Genomic DNA, 20067 nt, shown 5'->3' with positions numbered 1-20067 from the left:
GTGCTCCCAGTACAGTTACCAATGTGCATTATACAGGGGTGCCATGTTCATTTGGCATGGCTTCTTTGTAGACCAGTAGTTTTTTTCCCCTGCAACCCCCTGAATATTCCCCTGGTAAGCGCAGACCCTGTAGACAGTGTCTTGAAAACCACAAGGCTCACACTGCAAGCTTGTTCAGTCCCTGCATCACAGCCCTGGGTTTTTGCTTACACAGTGTTTTGAGCTCTGCAGCTGCAGTCCTTATCCCTGTTTACCAGCCACCAGTATTGATGTTTTCTTCTTCAAGCTTTCTGCTTTGCCTGCTCACAGGAAGGGTGAAGTTGGGGGGATGAAGAAGCCACCCTGGCTTCCTGGACCTGGAATCATTCTGCTGCTGCAGGAGCTGCTGAACCCCATGCCTATCCTGGTTCCTGGGAAGGACTAGCCCTAAAAAACCAATGAAGTGCTTTTTGATGCTGATTTTCAGCTTTTAGACATATACATCCCTTTGAAAATCTAGCCTTAAGGGTTTAGTACCCTCTGCAAGGGGGCCTTTGGCTTGGTACTACCTTGTGCTTCATATTCTGGCCAAAATTCAGAATCTTCTTTTGTGATTTACCATCCAAAATAAGAGAGCATGCTAACCGCAAAAAAAAAAAAAAAAAAAAAAAAAAAAAAAAAAAAACAAGACATAAAAAGCGATGGAAGAAATGTGTTCTTCCAGCAAATGTTCTTCCTGAATATATTCAGAGTTATGTCTACTGACTGTAATGACTAGTCTAAGCCTTTACTGTCTTTGTTCCTATTAGTGCAAGATAGCTGAGACCTGTCAGTGAGAGCAGGCTCAATTCCCTTCCTCCCTGAGCGTCAGCAGACATGCTGGCTAAGCTATAGGAGCTGGTTTGGCCCTCAACATGGGTGCCTTGGGCTGATAAGAGAGAAGAGGCTTTGCTAGGGAATGCTGTGCTCCCCCGAGAGCACAAAGGGCTGATGGGAGGCAGTGATGCCTTTTCCCCCTGCAAGCCTTGCCTAGAAAAGCCCTTAGATATGCTGCTTGGGAAGCCTTTCCAGAGCATTTGTGCTTGCTGCCTGTTGGCAAGAAAATAGCCACAGGGCAAGCCTTGTTGGGGATTAGAAAAATGGTTATGGTCTCAATTTCATCAAATGCTTAAGCATGTGCTTAACCTGCATCAAGCCTCTGATGTGTTGTACGAGAGCCCAGAGTGGCCACAGAGGCACAGCTCGGGGTGATGCTGGCAGGGGCCTGTCAATGAGCAGGGGAGGTGCCTGCAGCTCTTGTGGGTGAGCAGGGGACAGCATGACGGCATGGTGTGGCAGGGGGGTGTGGACAGTCGGGGACACTGCAGTGCCTGTGGTCAGTACCTGTGCCTAAGCATGGGACAGAGGGAGGACACTAAGAGTAGGCTGCTGCCATGCTGCAGGAGTAGTGCAAAGGAGCCTGGGGGGACTGCAAGGAGCTGCTGAGACAGGTCTGTACAAGAGCTTTGTTGAGAGAGGAATAAAGCTAGGGGCTGCTGGACAGTGCTGAACAGTCTCACTTTCCTTGAACTGAGCTGGGACCCTCACACAGCAATGTGCCTGTGCAGGCTGGAGCAGCCTGGAGCTGGAGGAGTGGGGCGTGGCTGAGTCAGGGGTCTGCAGGGTCACAGGAGCATTTAGCAGAGACTTATAACCACTGAGGGCCAGAGGAGAGATTTTCTCCTCCTCTTCCCCCCTGCCGAGGATGGCATGCCTCTGCAGCACCATGTGTCTGCAGGCCGGGAGAGTGGGGTGAGCCCCTTCCCCTCTATCAGCCATCAGATACATCAGAAACCCAGCTGCTCAGATCCCATGCCTAGAGCCCTGCCTGAGGCGCTGTTGGCTCCTGGATCCCCTTCCCTTCCCCGTCTGCCTGGCCTCTCCTAAGGAAGGCTCACTGCCTCGCCTGCACTAGCTCAAGGCTGGAAACCTATTTGCTTCCTGCTGCCTGTCTCCCTTGCACACATGCTTGATTACAGCTTCTGCATCTCCTTCTCTCTTCTGCTCCTCTCAGCTGGGTTTGTCTGGCTTAGTCTCAGTGCAGTGATGCTTTCTAGGGGACCAGGGCAGAGCATGGAGGAGCTGGGCAGTGCAGTAGGGGCTAATGGAGCATCTGGGTCTGAGCAGGCAATATTGCTCCCATGCTGCTGTGGCTACATTCTTGAACTGAATGGCTTTGTGCTTGATATTTTGGGGTGAAAACATTCTTTCCAGAGCTTGTATGGTATGGACAAAACCAGCCATGGTTTTTCTGTGGCTTGGTGGCAATATACTTGATCACAAAAATGAGCCCGCCTACCTCTCCTGGAAACAAGATACCTTCCAATCTGCTGGTATTGTCCTCCCTGGCACAGTTTTCGCCCTCCTCATGGATTCAAGGTGCAAAATTATCAATAGCATTAGCTTGGTTTAATCACATGGGGCTGGGCAGGAAGGATGGAGAATGCACATTTGCATCTGTAAAGCACATCTGCAGATATTAAAGAGGTCTCTTCTGCCTTGTCCTCACCAAAAGCCACTTCAGAAGTGGCTGCTCCTGGGACTCCTACAGGAATTGGAAGTATCACATGGTGCTGCACAGCCAGGGAAACACTGGTGGATGGGTGAGATCAGCCTGCACCCTGCCTTTCTTACCTGTGTCTGGCTTCACTGCACTCCCCTTGAAACCAGCTGGCACTCTGGGGGAGTCAAGCTGCCAGCTCTTGGCCTACTGAAGTAATTGGGGTGAGATTACTGAGTGGCATGTGAAGGCTAATGAATGAAAATAATTTGGTGTGTGTTATAGCAATGCATCTTCTGAGCCCTCTGTAGGAAGCTGTTTGTTCATAACAAATGTTATGACAGGCTGGAGCAGTTCCTCTCCTTTAATCAGAGGAGAGAGTGGCATAAGAAGTGCTTTTCTGCTGCTTTAATAAAATGATAGCAGATTATGAGTAAAGTAGGCTTTTAGGGCTGTGTTTGTGCTTGTACTGCTGAAGCACTGATGTTCCCTGGGTTGGAAACATCCGTGTTGTCACGTGCTTAGGTAGGTGGGCAGGCTGTACTTCACCTCATTTACAGGACAAAACACTCAGGGCTTCAGGGTTTAGAAACTTCTGTGTTGGGCAGGACCCAGACCAGCACTGGAGACAGGCTGGACCTTTCTGTGGGGCTGATCCCTGGCAAGATGATGAGCTAGGACCAATCATGGCCTCCAGGGCATGGGTGAGCTCAGATCCCCAAGCCCAGAGATGGGGGTGAGGCTCCCTGTGTGCTGTCTGGGGAAACCTATCACTGTGTGCTCAGTCACACATGTCTCCTGGGACTCAACATCACCTTGTGGAAACAGCCAGCAGACCTTGCAGGTGAGTGTTGGTCATGCTCTGAGCACAGTACTCAGTGACCACAGGGCAGTGTTCATGGAGGAAGGTGCCATACTGTCCTGAGCAGCTTGAGAAGGAGCCTTCTTGGTGATAGAAGGTTCATGAAGGCTTATGAAAAATTCAGCCACTTCCAGATTTGGTTGGAAATGGAGCTGAACCACATCCTGCTTCTAGTACTTGAGCCCTTTATTGGATCTTAGTTCAAGTCAAGTGATTGGGAGCAGTAGCCATCTCATAAGCTTCTTATGAGGATGAGCCACTAAAGGAACAAAAGTCTGTGGTGTATTAAAGGAGAAGCATATGTCTGGAGGGAGGCCAGCCCAGTCCTGCTTCCCGTGGTCTTGGGCAGGCGAGGCATTTCCTTGGTGGTCTACAGATGTTCAGAAGAGATTTCTACTCTTCTCAGTTTCCTTCTGAAGCAGTGTGTGGGCTTTTGTTTTGGGGTTTTGATCCCTTGCTCTTCAATGATCAGTTCTTCTCACTTTCTTTCCCTCTAGGATTATGGACCGAGACACACAGGGTATGCTCAAGTCTCCGGTGCCCTTCCTTCTAGGGCACAGCCTCTCCAAGGATGGCATGGACTCTTTCAGCAAGCATTTTGAGACCATCATGGAGTCCCATCGAGCCAAAGGCACATCTTACACCAGCCTGGACTCCATTGACATACTTTCTTCCCCAGCCCGTACCCATGGGACCTTTTTCACTTTTGACCTCCCAACCCTCACCCCAGAAATACAGGGAAAAATCCGAGACAGCGCCAAGGTGATCGAGGAGAGCTTTGCTCCTCTGGCTCACTTAGAGCCAGACTCTGGGACCAGTTCAGCCACAGATGCCCCCTGGACAGAGAGGGAGGAGGAACAGGGGAGACGAAGGAAGGGCATTCGGCACAGCCCTTGCCACTCAGAGGACAGCTTTGGCACTCCCTTGGCCTCCAACACAAGGTGAGTGACCAAAGTTCCTTGCTGTCCAGCTGGGCCACTAAGGCTTGATGTGGAATCTGATGCTATGAGTTCTGGTTTGCAGCCAGAGCCTAACTTGTGTCGCTGGGGAAGGGTCAGGACTAGAAGGACTAGAAAATCTAGATGTGCTAGATTTTCTAGGCAGTGGCTGATCAGGCCAGTAATCACCATGGTATTGTGGTAGGTGTGTTGATGGGAGCACAACTCCTTTTTCATCTTTGCCAGCTTTGTAGGTACTGGATTGTGAGGTTTCCTTCAGCCAATCAAGCAGGGAATGCCGGAACTTCAATCCTGTGGTGGTTTTCATTGCAAAGCAGTTCAGTATCTGTGATTGTATGAGAAGAGGCCAGTCTGAAGTTGACTACCAGTAGAAATTTGACAATGTTTCCATACTGTGCACTTTGTTCCTTGCCATCTGCACTGCAGACACTTGTTTCTTAAAGGCAGGAGCCCCATGGTCTTGTGCCTATTGTTCTGGCTTCCTGAACCTACTCAGCCTTTTTTTTTCCTTTTGTTAGAAGTTGGAGGGATGAGCATCCTGAAACCCTCATCCACTTTCCAGGCTTTGGTGTTTTCCATATCAAACCTATGTCACTTCTACTCACAGTCTGTGCCATCTCTGTAGGCTCAGCTTGGGGTGGCCATGTGGAGATCTAAGCTCTGTGTCTTTTCTGGTGTCTGCAGTCAAGAGAGGAGAGTGAGGTATTGCATCAGCTCTGTGGCCCTTGAGTCAGTCCAAGGGCCTTTTGGGGCAGAGAGGAGCTGGGTTAGGCCTTCCCTACCTTTGGGACACTGAAGCTGGAGACATGGTAGCACAGAGGCCTGACAAAATTTGTGCAGTAAAACTGGTTATGTATGGGAGGCACATGGCAGGGAAGGGTGACAGTATCCAGCCATGATCAGTGCTCTCTGCAGGAAGAATTGGCTTCCTATTGCTGTGCCAAGGCAAGAGACTGAAACACAGCACCCTGGTGAAACCAAAAGGACAGTATCTGACTAACTGTCCATGGGATGCCATTGTACCACAGCACGGCAGTGCAGGGGCACAGCCAAATGCAGGGTGCAGAGACACAGCTGGCAGCAGGAGCAGCAATGAGATGGCTTAACAGAGATTATTCCTCACTGGTTTATAGTCAGTGGAGCACAGAGCATGCTGGCAGTGCCGAGGACACTGCGGTGCTGTTCTCCCCTCCTAGCTCAGGTTTCAGAGCAGTGCTGGCCTGCAACACAGGCCATGGAAGAATGTTGTGTATCCCTCAAGCTGCCCTAGATCTTTGCTGAGTCTCTTGTCATCTCCTCTTTTGGCAGGAGTACCTCTGATTTGGTGACAGAGGAGCACAGGGAAAATGCAGCTGCAGTCCCCACTGTGCTCCCTGGCCTGGGGACCCCAAGGTCTGGGCTTCCCATAGCACCATAACTGCCAGCCTCACCTTCTGCACAGTCCCAAGCAGCTGCCTTTCCCTGCTTAGAAACTATTCCCTTGGTTATCACTAGGCCCCTGCACAGCACTTTTTTTTGTCCAGTTCAGACCCTGTTTCTTGCCCACGTCCTGGACTGTTCTGATCTGCCATGCTGCCCTGCAGCAGATGAGCAGCTGCCCTGGCTCCAGTGGTGGCCTGGAGCAGAGACTGCAGGAAAGACAGTGAGAAAGGAGGTGTGGAGGAGCAGGGCCCTGCTGCAGGCCCTCAGCAGGGAGCAGTCCAGCTCTTTGCTCTCCAGCATGGAGTGAGCCTCCCCTCACAGTCCTACAGGCAACAGGGGACAGAGAGGCAGGTGTGGTTGGAATCTGCCATCTGGTGCAGTGGAAAGGAGTGGAGACTGGGGCTGGGAGCAGGAACTGGGTTGGGAAGCAGCAAAGGCATGTGGGACCAGGGTCTGAGACAGCCCATCATCTGCAGGATCAGTCCTCAGGAGGCCAGGGTTTCTGGCAAGGGAGAGATCCAAGAAGTTTCCTCTTCCCCATCACTGGTGCAACCAACTTTCTAGACTCTCTTCATGGAGCTGACCATGAAGCTGGAGATTCCCTTGTAGTTTAAGGAAGAAGTGGCTGGGCTGATTACACAAAGGTTCTCAAGAACTGGAACCAGTAGATCCTGATGCCTGGCAGGGCTGATCTGATCAAGCAGAGCTTATCTTTGTAATTCTCCCACTAAGGGGTATTCAATGGAAATTGGTGAGGAAAGGGGTTAAGGAACCTCTGCAGTCACTATAGTGCATCATCACCTGTGCCAGCAGGGCCAGAGCACGGCATTCCCCACTGTCCATGGTCACAAGCAGTACAGGCTGACTGCCACCAGCACCGGTAGACTGGGGACCCCTGGCAGGGGGACTCTGCGTGGGAGACTGTGCTTTACATTGTCTGTCAGTCTCAGGGTTGGCAGAGGTGACCCCAGGCTGCAGGGCTGATGAACACCAGTGGGTCTAGGCCTGCGTGTGCTGCCCTGTGACTGTCCTCCTAGTGTCCCCGAAAACTTTGCTGCTAACTGTTGCAATAGTTGGGGCTGGGATCCAGGTCAGAGACAGCCTTGCAGCCTGTGACGTCCCACCTCCCTCAGTGGCAGGAATGGACAACCAGTGATGCCCCTGCATTGCTGGGGACATACGGTAACCCCACAGCCACTGGCCTTGGGTCATGCAGCCTTGTTCTTTACACCAAGGCTCTGGTGTACCTCAGCACATAATAGTTAAGACCATGTTTTTATCTTGACCTTGTATGTGGGAAGTATGTCTAAGTGCAGACATACAAAGGCCTCCCCTGGGATGCCTGCACCTATTCCAGCAGACTTAATTGAAAGTGATGGAGCAGAGTCTGAACTCCCTCCCTGCCCTTCCCACAGCAGGGCACCCAACAGTGACATCTCCAGCATAGGCTCTGTGAGTAGGTTACCACCCGATTTGGGCAGGAGGTGAAAGTGTGCAGGTCCCTTGCTGTCACTGGGCAGAGAGCTGCAGTTAAAGTAGGTTGTCCCTGTGGCTGTGACAGATCTCTGCAGAGCATATGTGGAGGCAGAGCTCCCCAGGGCTAGGGAGTCCTTCGGACCCAGGGAAGCCAGCCAGGGACGGATGCAGTGCTGGCAAGATGGTGGGGCAGGAGCTCGGGCAGCCCTGGGAGATTACAGGGAGATTACTTCAGTGACAACAGCCAGACTTCTGCAACTGCAGGTCCAAATTGCAGGATTTGGCCAAGCTGCTGGTGCAAGCAGGTGTCCAGAGGGTCACTTGGCTGGCCCAGTCCTATACAGGTAGGCACTGTGGGCTGTGGGGCATCAGCTGGAGGAATGTAAATGGGGAACCTGCATCTCTCTGGGGCTGCAAGACCCCTGAAACCCAGCTGCCCAGCTTCCCTGCAATCCCACTCTTCTGGAGCCAGCCTTGGCCTCGGGCACAGTCGTGCCGGTCCCTGAGGTTTTTCCGCGGAGGGAAGAGACGTGGCTCGCACCCCGATCGAGTCAGTTCTGCTGGAACCTCATCGGGGCTTGCCTGCGGTGGGACAGAAAGGAGGGTAGGCGGGAGAGGCAACATCAAAGGTGGGGCTGCAAACGGTAGGTGAAAATGGCCAGACAGCACGGCGAGGGCAGCACGCCTGGAGCCTCGCTAGAGGGAGAGCTCAGCCCTGCAGCTGCGGCTGTGTGGGAGGAGCGGGGAGCCCGTGGGGCTGGCAGCCGCCCCGGGCGGAGGATGCGCCGGCAGCCGGAGCTGCGTCCCCGCCGGAGCGCGGCTGCTGGCGTGTGCTGGAGCATGGGCCGGCCAGCCAGCTCCGCTGCCTTTCTTTATAAGGCTCCTTTTGTTACTGCGGCCGTCGGGGAGCCGCTGCCCCTCCCCTCCCAGGGCCAGCGCAGGTCTCAGCTGACCTGAGCTCCCAGGTAGCACTGGGCAAACTGGTGAGGATGCCGTGAAGGCTGTGCCCAGTTTGGGGCCCCGTGGGGTGGATTCGGGCTGTGATGCAGGAGATTGAGGCTGAGAGCTGAGCAGAGGAAGGTGGACCTTGACGAAAGGATGAAGATAGGGTAAGGGAGGTATGGGTTGGCTGGGGTGACAGCACAGTAGGGAGATAAGGCGCAGGATGAAGAGGTCTCCCCACAGGCGTTGGCACAGCAAGAAATAAAGGACAAGCCTGGGGGGAATTTTCCCCTATGCAAGCCATGTCAAGCCATGAAGAGCAGTAGAAGCCAGGACATAGAACACATCAGCCCACCACGACATAAATGGCAGTGGATCCCAGGGATGGCAGGTCTGCCTGCAGAGGTATGAGCAGCAGCACATACCTGTGGGATGCAGCCCCATGTATCAGGCATTAATTCCAGCTCTCAGATCTGACTCAGAGCTCCTAGGCTGGCCTTGGCCCAAGGGTCCAAGACACCCAGGTTTTCCTGTGCTGACTCTATGGCATCTCTGTCTTTGAAGGAGAAGACCACCCTTCATCCAGCAGGTGAGTAACTGGATATTTAAGGCTCTCGGCTGGCACCAGAAATTGTTTGGTGGGATTTTAGTGTCAGTCCCTGTCCTCTACAGGAGCAGTTGTGTCCCTCACAAGAAGAGCTGGTGGGATGGGGTGATGGAGGACAAATAGACATCTCCAGAGATTGCTGGTGCTGCAGGGGAGGTTCTGGAAGTCTGCAGAGAAACAGGACTGGGGAGGGGCACAGCTGCCCAAAGTTCAGTCCTATCTGGATCTGTCAGCAGTAACGCTGCTGGGTGCTGCTGTGGCTGGGTGACTATTGGACTCCAAAGCTGCCAGAAAGCACAACCAGCCGTGCCTGTGGTTGGAGGCTGGTCTAGCTGACCTTCAAGTGTCCTCCCAGCCCTAACTTCAATTCTGTGAGGAATGAACTGGCCCAGATTTTTGCTGTCATAAATCAAAGTCGTTCCACTGAGACCGATGGAGGGAGCTGCGTTTATTTAGCTCAGCCAAAGATCCGGTCTGGTACATTCTTAGCAGCAACATTAAGCAGGCTTGGTTTGCTTGGCAGAGGCAATCTAGCTATGCACATGGGCCTTCCAGCATTGAGGGGAGTGCTATTTTGCCCCATGACCTGTTCCTTGTGGATTTGCACCAGGCTCCTTACTATGGTTTAGGATGAAACCAGCTTCATGTGGCGAGCAAGAGGTACTTGAATTGTGTTTAAAGGTCTGGAGTTTATTGCAGCAGGTGTCTTGCCTGGAGCTGTGTCAGGATGGACCTGGACAGCCCAGGAGCTCAGCTGAGCACACCCCAGCTCCTGAGGAACAGGTTGTTGCTGCAGGAGGGATCCCACCACGCAGATGTGCCCCAGCTGGCATCTGGGAGGTGGAGGTCAGCCCCTTGGGCCTGGCTTTGCAGAACTAGTGCCTTCTTGCTGCTCCACATCCCAGAGAGAATATTTGCTCCTGGTTGCTGAAAAACCAAGTGAACATGGTGCCAAATAAGCTTGGTTGTTGGTGGCAAGGTGCAGAGGATGCCAGGACTTCTGCAGTGACACTCTGCATTGCAGCCAGGGAAGGTGCTGTGGTCTCTGCTTCTGGGCTCCGGGCAGTTGGCTAGAGGAGGAATATTGGGAGCAGATGATCCAGCTCCAGGAAATGAGTGTTTGGCCCAGAGAAGGAACATTTGGGCCCTGGAGAACCATCTGACCTAGAAGAAGCAGTGTGTTTGGTACGGTGGCCCTGATCAGGACCATGATTCTGCAGCAGCTTTCCAAGGCAGGGAGCACAAGTCCTTCTGCTGAGCTGGGGTGGGAAGTGGTCAGTGAAGAGCCTCTGTCACAGGGTGAGCCCTGAGCCCTGTGCTGGATGACATGCCCTCCTTGCAGAGACCCCCAGATGTGCCTCACTGCAGCACTCCAGGCTCTAGGAAACACCTCTGAGGTGACAGGGGGACCTGTGCTCCCAATGACGTGAGTGGTGACAGCAGGGAGAGGGATGAGCTATCACTCACACTGTGTCTGTTCAGGAGTTACTTATTTCATGTACACTGAGGATACTTGCACAATATCAAATTTGATCTTTATTCCTTAAGTGTGTATTTAATGTAAAAAATATTATCTCAGTGTTTCTTCAAGCCAAACTAAAATGTCACTTTGCTAAACACACCAAAAAAGCCTTACCCTGAAACCTGCAATTAGCTCATTGGCGAGGAAATTAGCATAACCTCAATTACCTCAGACGTGGACATGTCTCTTGCTCTGCTCTCTGTTTGCTTGAGAATTGGGCTCTTGTTTTTCTGTCTTTAAGCTGCATGTTCTCCAAGCCAATTGTGGCTTTGAGTGGTGGCAGACAGGTACCACAAAGGAGGCATACTGAGCCCACAGAGGCTGACTGGCCATATTTAACTGCATGAGAGTGTCTTGAGTGCTAGAAAAAACCCCATTTTACGGCATGGTTGAATAGTGCCTCATCCTGAGAGCAAGGTTATGCTGTGCTGTAAAACACCAAATCAGTGCTGGAACTTGGTGAGTGAGGGAGCAGCAAATTCCACTGGTAGAGCTACTTTGGGACTCAAGGTTTGAGATCCCTGCATGCCCATTGCAAGAAGCAAGGCAGGGATTGTAGTCACAGGTTGGGACCCTCCAGGAAGATACAGGTATTGAAGGACAAGAGAGATTTTTTAAGTGGCCCCATACCTGGGTGCTCAGCACTAAGTACAAAGCTGAGGACCATAGATTAGGAAGAGAGGTCACAGGGGGAGATTTGGAGCTCTAGGTTTGTCCCTGGATGCTCCAGAAACTGGCCATGTGAAGGAGGACAACCTCTCAGGCAGGATAGATGAGATCCAGAAATATATCAGGAGTGTTAGGGATGGTGCAGGGAAGAATTAAAATATTTTGAGAGGGTGACTGAGCAGAAGCTTGCTCTGGGGATGTAGTTGGACCATGGAGAGTGTTAGAGGGTGGCTTTGCATTTTGTAGCTCAGACTGTGGCTGGAAAAGCACCCTTGGGACTGCTGAGCAGCAAAGGGAACAGTGCCTGTGCCCTTGTGATAACAGATAAAGATTTTAGCAAAAAAACACAGTCACCACAAGGCATGGCTAGCAGGTGCCAGCTGCTGGGATGGATTAATGTCCTCTGCCTCTGGCAATCAAAGAGCTGTGACCTCTGTCCTTGGCTGAGGTCACAGTGACTGCTGCCACACAAGGAGCTGAAGTGGGGCCCAGGTGTGTGCCCAGCACTGGCCCAGCAGCAGCCAGCCTGTTCTGCTGTCAGGCACCCCTCAGAGCAGCTGTGACCGTGCCAGACAGTGAAGGCACAGTCAGGCACCAGGGCCCATGCCAGCAGCGCCTTTGGATGTGGCTGTTTTGGGAGGAGATGAGCTTTTAGGCAGGTGGGAGATTTGCCTACAGTATGGGGTGTACTCGTGGTGCAGACTGTGATGCTGGAAGCTGCCTGTCCAGCTCCCCAGGGCTGGTGGAGTCAGATCTGGTGAGCTCAGGGTGACCTTGTGACCACTCTTGTGGCTGCTTCCACCAGGGTGCATTGGAGTGATGGATAGTCTCCCTGGGGAGGACTGGAGCCAGGTGGGCACGTATCTGCCTTGGCCACCCATCCAGGTCTTACCACAATCACCCCCTGGTACCACTGAGTTCAGCACTGGTCTGAGCAAAGCACATCTCTCCAAGGACTTGCACCATGGAAGTGTCTGACCCACAGGTTTGAGTGCAGAGCAGCTTCTCCTGCTGCATGCTGGCTGGGGGTGACAGGAAGGTGGAGAGGATGGCACCTGAGAGCCCCTGAGGCGTGAGGCAGCCTGCCAGTGTTGTGCAGGGCTCCCCTGGGACAGGCAGGGCTGAGCAGGAGGAGGCTCATCCTTGAAAAAAGCAAGCCTCAAGGAGATTGTCCTGGGTAATTGGCTCAGGAGAGCAGGCCTCTTAAAACTCAATTAGAGACTTTTAAAAATAAATCAGACTGGAACATTGTAAGTGCTGCCAGAAAATTTGGGCGAGGTCAGAGTTGCTTAACATTTGTTGTTGATTAGATTCAACCAGCTTTTGGTTGGGATAACTTCTGCGCAGCTGAGTCAGATTGCTTTGGGGGCCAAGCCAAGAGTGTCTCCTAACATGGCCATTTAAGGCGTGGTGGGCTGAGAGCTGATGGGCAGCCTGGAGAAGACTGCACTCCACTGCGAGCTGGGAGGCCAGGGTGGGTTTTCCTTCCTCCTCATGTTCTCTGCCTCATCTCTGCCATCTGTGTAGTGCTTTGAAATCAGTGGGTGGGCAAAGGTGAATGAAGGAATAGGAGTTGTCTTGTCTTGGATAGAAACTGCACTTGAGAGCAGCACGAGGAGTTTGTCCAGATTAAAAAATGAGTACAGAGCTGTAGGACAGCATGTGATGTTGCACATGTTTCTGCTCCAAGTCTCTGCAGCTGAACTTGGGAGAGCCTAAGCCCACACGTACAGTTTCACAGGTTCAAAGTGGGGGACTTTGGAGTAGTTGTCCTTTCCTTCCACATCCAGTATGAATGTTGTTTGAGTGCCTTGGTCCAGTCAGTCACTGGTGCTGTCCCATCACCTCACCCCTCCTCCCAAACCTGCATTCCTACACCTTCCCTTAGCTCCCTTAGCTGACCTTAGGGTGTCTCTGAGCAGTGCAGTTCATCCTGGGTCCCAGCAGTGAGTAGCTAGTCTCCAAAGCAGGGTGGGGAACATGCATTTCCTGAGAAGCTGAACAAGGAGGGGATCTGCAGGCAGGCTAACGTGGAGTGTCCCTTCCCATTGCAGCGACCGCCCCCAGAGCCAGCTGGTTTCAGACTCAGAGTCAGAGATGGACAGTGTGGAGCAGCTGGCCCTGGGCAGCACGGACACCCTTTCCAATGGACACAAGGCTGACCTGGAGGCTGCCAAACGCCTGGCCAAGAGGCTCTACAACCTGGATGGCTTTAAAAAAGCAGATGTGGCTCGCCACCTGGGAAAGAAGTACGTGTGGGTATTTGGAGGGAATGTTCCATTCTGCAAGGAGCTCACTTGCAGTGCACCTGCAGCTGCTGCCCTTGTGGGGCACCAGGCTGGCAAGGAACTGCTGGCAGGACCAAAAACCCACTCCTCACCACTGGTGCATTTGCACCAGGTGTTCCCTCTAAAGGTCTTAAAACCTAGGAGACATCCAGATTTTCATACCTTCCTACCATGACTGCATCTTGGATGCTTCAGTAAGGTGTTGGGGCATGGGGATGGCTAGCTGACCTCTTGTGGACCCTTCCCTCTATAGCTTCTCCATTTTCTCTTACATGCCCAGTATTCCCAGTGAATTTGTGGGTGACTTCTCTGAGTTTCATGGGAGTATGGGATGTCTCTGTCCTTGGCATGCTTCTTGCAACCCTGGGGAGCTCCCAGCCTCCTGGAATCCACCCAACCCTTGTGTGCCTTTGGCTGTCCCAACAGCCTGGTCAATTCCATTCTCACACTCCCCCTTTTCTATTTCAGCAATGAGTTCAGCAGGATGGTGGCAGGGGAATATCTGAAGTTCTTCGTGTTCACAGGGATGAGTCTGGATCAGGCTCTCAGGTCAGAACTGTGTGTGTATATGTATGTGTGTGGTGGCCACCAGAGTGGGGTCCCAACAGACTGTGCCCTCTGCAGTTCTGCAACCACACAGAGATCTGCAGGAGCAAGCAGACCCCATGACTGCCACCTAGAGATCCTCTTACCTCTTAAATAGGAAAGGGTGATTTCCAAGATGGTCTTTCAGCCATGCAACCAAGAAAAAACACTCCTGGTCTTAACGCAATGGTCAGTACAGTTGAATGACAGTTCGGTTCACCTAGGCCTGACTTTCCAGGCCTTGAACTCAAATCCTTCTGTTGTTACACCTGCCTCCTTTCCCAGTGTAGCTCCTGGGACTGGTTGTAGGTCTCTGCGATGTACCAGCAGGATATGGTGCTGTGGACTTGGAGGAGAGTCCCACAATGCGTTTGGAGGGAGGGAAGGTTGTGCAAAACAGGGCTTCATCCAGCACACAGGAAGGTCTCAAAAGCCAAAAGCACAGCTCCATTCCTGCACAGGGTGAGTTGAAGAAACTGCAGTGGGCTTCATGAACAATCCTGCTGCTCCTTTTTCAGGTCCTTTCTAAAAGAGCTGGCCTTGATGGGAGAGACACAAGAGCGAGAGCGAGTGCTGGCTCATTTTTCCCAGCGCTACTACGAGTGTAATCCCAATGCCATCTCTTCAGAAGGTAAGAAACTGTGCATGTCTGTGGGGAGTGTATGTGTGTGTGTGTGTGCATGTGTGTTGTCAGCTCAGTGAATGTGCTCAAACTGAAACTAGAGAGCAGGCAGAAAGCCTATACTGATGCCTTAGAAGACAGCCCCAGTATGTCATTTCCCTCAAATGACAGATGCCTTAGATTTTTTATTTTTTTTTTTTAAGCCTGGTCTGGTTGGATGATGCATAATTAGGGCTCAACCCATTCTTAACTTTGACCTTGAGCAGATTAGCACAAGAGACACACTTAGCACACTCCTTACCAAACAGACCCCAGCTCTCAGACCCTCAGCTCAGGGAGTATCTAAGTGAGGAAACTTGTGTGCTCCTGGCATTTCAGGAGCACAGACACTCGCTTTGTACTATTTCATGTTTTCACACCACTTCTGTGTGCATTCACACAGAATGGGTCTGCTTCTGGGTCTGTCCTGGGCTGGCTCTGGCACTGGTGAGGTTTGGGCTGCCTGGCTGGCAGAGGCTGTGTTGCTCCTACCTTGCCATGCTAGGGGCTCTGCAGGTTTAGCAGCAGCATCACTGCCTGGCTATAGGGGCAGCAGGCTTGGAAGGGAATTTGTATGCTCAGGTTTGGAACCAGTGGCCTCCTACCTACTTACCTGCAGGCTGTCAGCACTGCAGTGACTGCTGTGTCCCCTTGTGTCCAGGGTGGGAGGAGGGGGCTCAGCGCTGTCTTGGAGGCTCAGATATCCCATAGGCTTCTTAAGATGCTGAGGCACTGGAGCACCAGCTGCAGGGCTGGGCTGGGAACTCTAATTCCTGTCCTGTGCTTGTGCTGCAGATGGAACCCACACCCTCACGTGCGCCCTGATGCTGCTAAACACAGATCTGCATGGACATGTAAGTTACCACTGCCACCATTCCAGTCTGTCCCCTGTCTGACCTCACCACCCTGAAAGTGTAGGTGCTCAGGGAAGGGTGAGGATGGTGCCACACAAGCAGGAGGCATGGGACCCTGGACCTATAAGAGCTTGTCACTCCTAATGTGTTTGGTGAGGAGAGGCGAGAAAGGCTAAATTAGAGGAGGGGATAAGGAAGGATGCAGCGGGGCTTTGAAGGAGACTTGCTGAGCTGAAAGATTGAGAGGTGGAACGAGGACAGAAAAGAAAACTGAACAGGAAAAGAAGGTGGGAATGAGACTCCAAAACCAGCTGCCTTTGGGAGCAGGGAGCACACAATTTTGAAAAAGGAGGCTATTTAAAACTCCTGGAGTCTCTGCAAAGCCAGCAGCTTCCCCATACCTGCAAGCAGCCTTCCAAAGACCTGGCTGGTCCCTCACCCCTCTGCAGAGATGGGGTGTTTGTTCCTGGGCTATGAGACCTGCTTCAGCCAGCAATGACCTCTGTCCCAAAGGTAATCCTGATGTTTCTCTCCCCCGACTCCCCCAGAACATTGGGAAGAGAATGTCCTGTTCCGACTTCATTGGCAACTTGGAGGGACTCAATGGAGGCACTGATTTCCCCAAGGAGCTGCTCAAGGTAAATTTGGTTGTTCTCCATGGCTGGCCAAGCAGCAGGAGAAGAAGTGAGAGCTTTGGGCTGGATCACATGTAGGGCTACCTGAGATGCTATGAATGCAAGATGCATTTACATGCAAGAACAGTGATGATCCCTGAACCTGCAGTTGTGCTCCTGCTTTGCTGAGGGGAACACGGGCTGCTCCTTTCCCCCAGCAGGACACTGGAGCTTTGCCTGAGGTTCTGATTCCCTCATTGCTCCTGCTGTGCCTGTATTGCAGGCAAGGGAGCACACATGGGGCATCTTACTAGGGCTGGTTTGCCCAGCTGCAGCCAGAGGCTTCCTGGCATCAGTCCTGTGGTACTCAACCCTTTCTGACTCCCTGAAGCCCTGGGACCCAAAACTTTGGGCAGGCCCTGGGACTGGAGCCATCTCTGGTGGCAGAGGTGATGTAGGCAAGGCACCGCGATGGGGAGAGTGGGCTGGATGTTAAAACCTCGGAGATGGGAACTCGCCACACTGGTGGGACTGGGGGACTGCTGCCTTCTCCCTGCCTGACCCATTTCCTAGAGGGGCTTGGTCAGGGAGAGCAGTGTTCAGCAAGCACCTCTGGCCTTGGACTGCTGCGCTTCTCTGGCATTGCCTGCTCCCAGGAGGATTTTCTGAGCTGCTGTCTCCCTGTCTCAGCCCCTGGGAATAGGCTTAGCTCCCATGGGATCTGCCAGGCAGAAACTGCTGCTGTTGGTGAAGCGCTGCAGTTGGCAAATACTTGTGATGTGGAAGATGGGTTCCCACAGGGTGCTGGAGCCACAACGGGGGGGAGGTGGTTGATGAAAAAAGGCAACAGAGGATGAAAAGCTGAGCTCCCTTTTCAGCCTTTGTGGGTCTATTCCTGGTTGTGTCGCTCACCCCATCATTAAGGGGTTACCAGCAGCTCTCAATAGGGCTGTCCTCCCTCTCAGCCCACACTTTGCCAGTAAAAGGAGTTACTCAGGAAAAATTCTCCTCTAATTTTAAACCCAGTGCCAGAAAAGGCTTTAAGCACACAAAATGGATGGAAACCTATGAAATGTGAACCCTGGCCCTTCAGTGCTGCTACACTTTGGAGTATCTGAGCTCCACAGACTTCTTGGTGTGCCCCCTTTGCATCCCTCATTGCCCCATATTTGGGTGCCCACACTTGAGGGCATTGCCCTATTAAGCTCAGCCCCTCAGAAAACCAGCAGCTGAAACACATGAGATGAAGTTACCACATCACATCCCAGACAGAGGGAAATAGGGCAGCAAGGAAGTGCCATGAAGCTACAGGCTTTCTCTCATGAGCAGTGGCCAAGACCTTTGCTGGGTGTAGGGAAGTGGAGGAAGGCTGCCGTGCTGCAGCACGGCCCTGCACAGCTCTGCCGGCAGCCCAGCAGCTGGGAGGCTGCTCTGCTAAAAATGGCCTGTTCCCTCTGCAGCTGCGGTGCTTCCCACCGCCGCTTCAGCCGCCTCTGTACAGGAGCCGTGCTGGGGAGGGGGAGTGAAAGACAGTGTGAGGAGCCTCAGCCAGGGCAGGCGGCAGCTCTTCTGAAGCACCTGAAGCACTGCTCCGCTTTTGAAACCCCCTGCCCGTGCAAGGGGGAGTAGGTTTCTGGGGCAGGTGAGATGGGGAAAGTGCTGGGAGAACTGGCAAGGGGATCTTGGGCAGCCTTAGCCAGCTCATCCAGAGAAAACACTCTTTCCCTTCTGCCCACTGCTTTTGCCTCCTTGATGCCTTGTGGTCCCTGCACAGGCTCAGAGGCAGGCAAAGGGGGAAAGGCTCTCCTGCTGCTGTGTCAGCCTGCATTAGCCCTGTTACCCCGAGCAGGATGCTTCCTCCTTGGCAGACCTGGCTGACGGGCTGTGCCTGGGGACTGAGGCTCCTGTGCAAGCGTGCCGCACAGCTGGCTGGCTAATTTTAGCATTCCAGGAGCAAATGCGTTTCCTAAGGGTAAGGGGAGGGGAAGGCAGGCTTCACAGGAGCTTCCCAAACCTGTAGGCCGGGTCTTGGGCAGCTCCAGCACCACAGAAGAAAGGTCCTGAGGCTCTTCCAAGCCTGCCTGGTTAGATAGCACAGGCTGCTACCCCATGGACTTCAGAGCTGGAGGTCTGGAGGTGGCTCCCACCCAAAGCACTCACTACCAGGGAACTGGGGCAGCAGGGCAGGAATGGTGACTGCAGGGGCACAAGGCCACCATCCCTTGTGACTCTGAGGACAGCCTCAGGAATAGATCCACAGGGAGCCAGAGCACTTCCCCCATCTCTGGCTGCAGGGAGTCCCAAGATAAACGCAGCATGATGCCTGAGAGCATGTGGCAGCTTGAGTCAGACTAAGAACTTTATCTGCTACTAGATAATACGTGTAAACAGTCCCATTTTTATGCAGAAGCAATGAAAACATTTGAAGAGCTTTCACAGCTGAGCATCACATCCCCCTCACTGCCAGTGCCTCACTATGCCCTGCACAACACTGCTGCTGGAACTAAGGCAGTGCTGCCTTACCAGCAGTGCTGCTGGAAACCCTTTGTCTCTGAAAGCTCCCCTGGAGAACTATACTCTGCAGGCAGGGCTGCCCAGCTCTCCAGCTGAGATGTCCCCCTGAGCAGGCATGGAGCCATGCCAGGGATATAAGAACCCATATAATGCTGTGCCCAAAGTTGCCCACATCTGTAGGCTTGGGCCTGAACTCCTGTGGCCATATGACAGCAGCTGCCCATGCAACAAGGGAGGAGGTGGAAGCAGGACATCCTGGAGCTGCTGCTATTTTGGTTAGCTTTTGAGATGTTGCTTTTCTCTTGACAGTGTGATTCCAGCCCAGGCCCCCTGGGATTTCACTCACCATTGCTGATTGTCTGTTACATTTCAGATGTGGATTTGACCTTTATGTGATTGATCACTTTGTGGAGCCTTAGCTCGTCCCCATCTTCTTTACTCTTTTAGCTTAACCTTGTGCTTCACTGACTGGCAGAAACAACAGTAGGGCCAAATTGGGCCCCATTTCTCACCAGCACTGCTTAGCGATTGCAGGAGTGAGCCAAATCTGTGCTGCCTGCCAGCCGAGGAGCCCAGAGCACGTCACAGATGTTAATGAATTAAGCCTGACAATGCAGTCGGGTCCTCGGGGGAGGAAGGTAGGATGGGCCCCCACCTTCCAGCTTGGAGGCACAACAGCAGGGCTCAGACGCTCAGAGTGCTGGGTAAGTGATTAGCAATGTGGGAAGAAAGCCCTGGCTCCCACCTCTGAGCTATAATCACAGGAACGCTTGCTCAGTCTAATCCCCTGGGCTATTTTTTTTTTTGCCTGTTTCCCCTGGGAACGATGGGCTGTCCTGCCTCTGTCTCCCATGGCTCCCCTGGGCTTCAGGGGCAGCCCAGTATATCTGATGTGCCAGACATCCATGCCCCCTCCCTCACAAGTTGTGTCAAATGATCACTATGCCAAACAGGTAGGACAGAGTGGAAAATTTCCCCCTCTCCACTGGCTGCATCTCCTGCTCATTCAAGCCTAACTAAATTACGTATCGATCCTTGTGCTTTCTGCAAGGATGCCCAGCTCTTTGCTTCTTCATAGGAGCAACTGCCTAACTGCCTGAAGCGTCTTTGTCCTGCCCATAACCAGCCGGGTGACTGTAGCTGCTGCTGTTTCTGGCCTGACCTGGGAGGGACAGGCAAGAGGCTTAAGTGTGGGGTGGGCACTGTAGGTGGAAAGTCTGAGCACATCTCCACTGGGCCCATCTCCTAAAGGTTTTGTAGGTCCCTGGTGTGGGCCGAGCTGCAGCAGCAGCTCTGAAGCCTGCCCAGCTGGAACCGAGTGGAGGTGCCACCTGGCCCCTGGAACTCGGGAGCTGTCACCACCGCGGCGCCCCCAGGAAGGCACAGCCACCTGCTCCCACTCTCCGCGGAAAGGAGGCAGGGACGGCCAGGCGGTGCACCGGAGGCAGCTCGGGCAACTCGTGCGGCATCACGGGCAGGGGTGCTGTCCCCCCGGTGGGATGCCCACCGCCGGCCCCTCAGCGCGGCCGGGCGCCGCCATTGGCTGCGGCGGGCGGGGCGGGGCAGCCCCGCCT

The 20067-nt window shown here is 53.2% G+C and overlaps 1 protein-coding gene across 1 annotated transcript in view; it reads left to right on the top strand.

Annotated features, from left to right (window-relative positions):
- The window catches only part of PSD (pleckstrin and Sec7 domain containing), a 43222-nt gene that overhangs the window by 11433 nt on the left and 11722 nt on the right, over positions 1-20067 (top strand). Inside the window, exons 5-10 of the mRNA XM_041415412.1 lie at positions 3878-4321; positions 13032-13226; positions 13734-13814; positions 14369-14481; positions 15307-15365; positions 15914-16003. Of these exons, the coding sequence (XP_041271346.1) occupies positions 3878-4321; positions 13032-13226; positions 13734-13814; positions 14369-14481; positions 15307-15365; positions 15914-16003 (982 nt within the window). The remainder of the gene's footprint in view (positions 1-3877; positions 4322-13031; positions 13227-13733; positions 13815-14368; positions 14482-15306; positions 15366-15913; positions 16004-20067) is intronic.

This window comes from Onychostruthus taczanowskii, unplaced genomic scaffold, assembly GCF_017590055.1.
Source record: "Onychostruthus taczanowskii isolate IOZ18803 unplaced genomic scaffold, ASM1759005v1 scaffold5, whole genome shotgun sequence".
Taxonomy (NCBI): domain Eukaryota; kingdom Metazoa; phylum Chordata; class Aves; order Passeriformes; family Passeridae; genus Onychostruthus; species Onychostruthus taczanowskii.
This window is presented reverse-complemented; position numbering and strand designations above follow the sequence as displayed.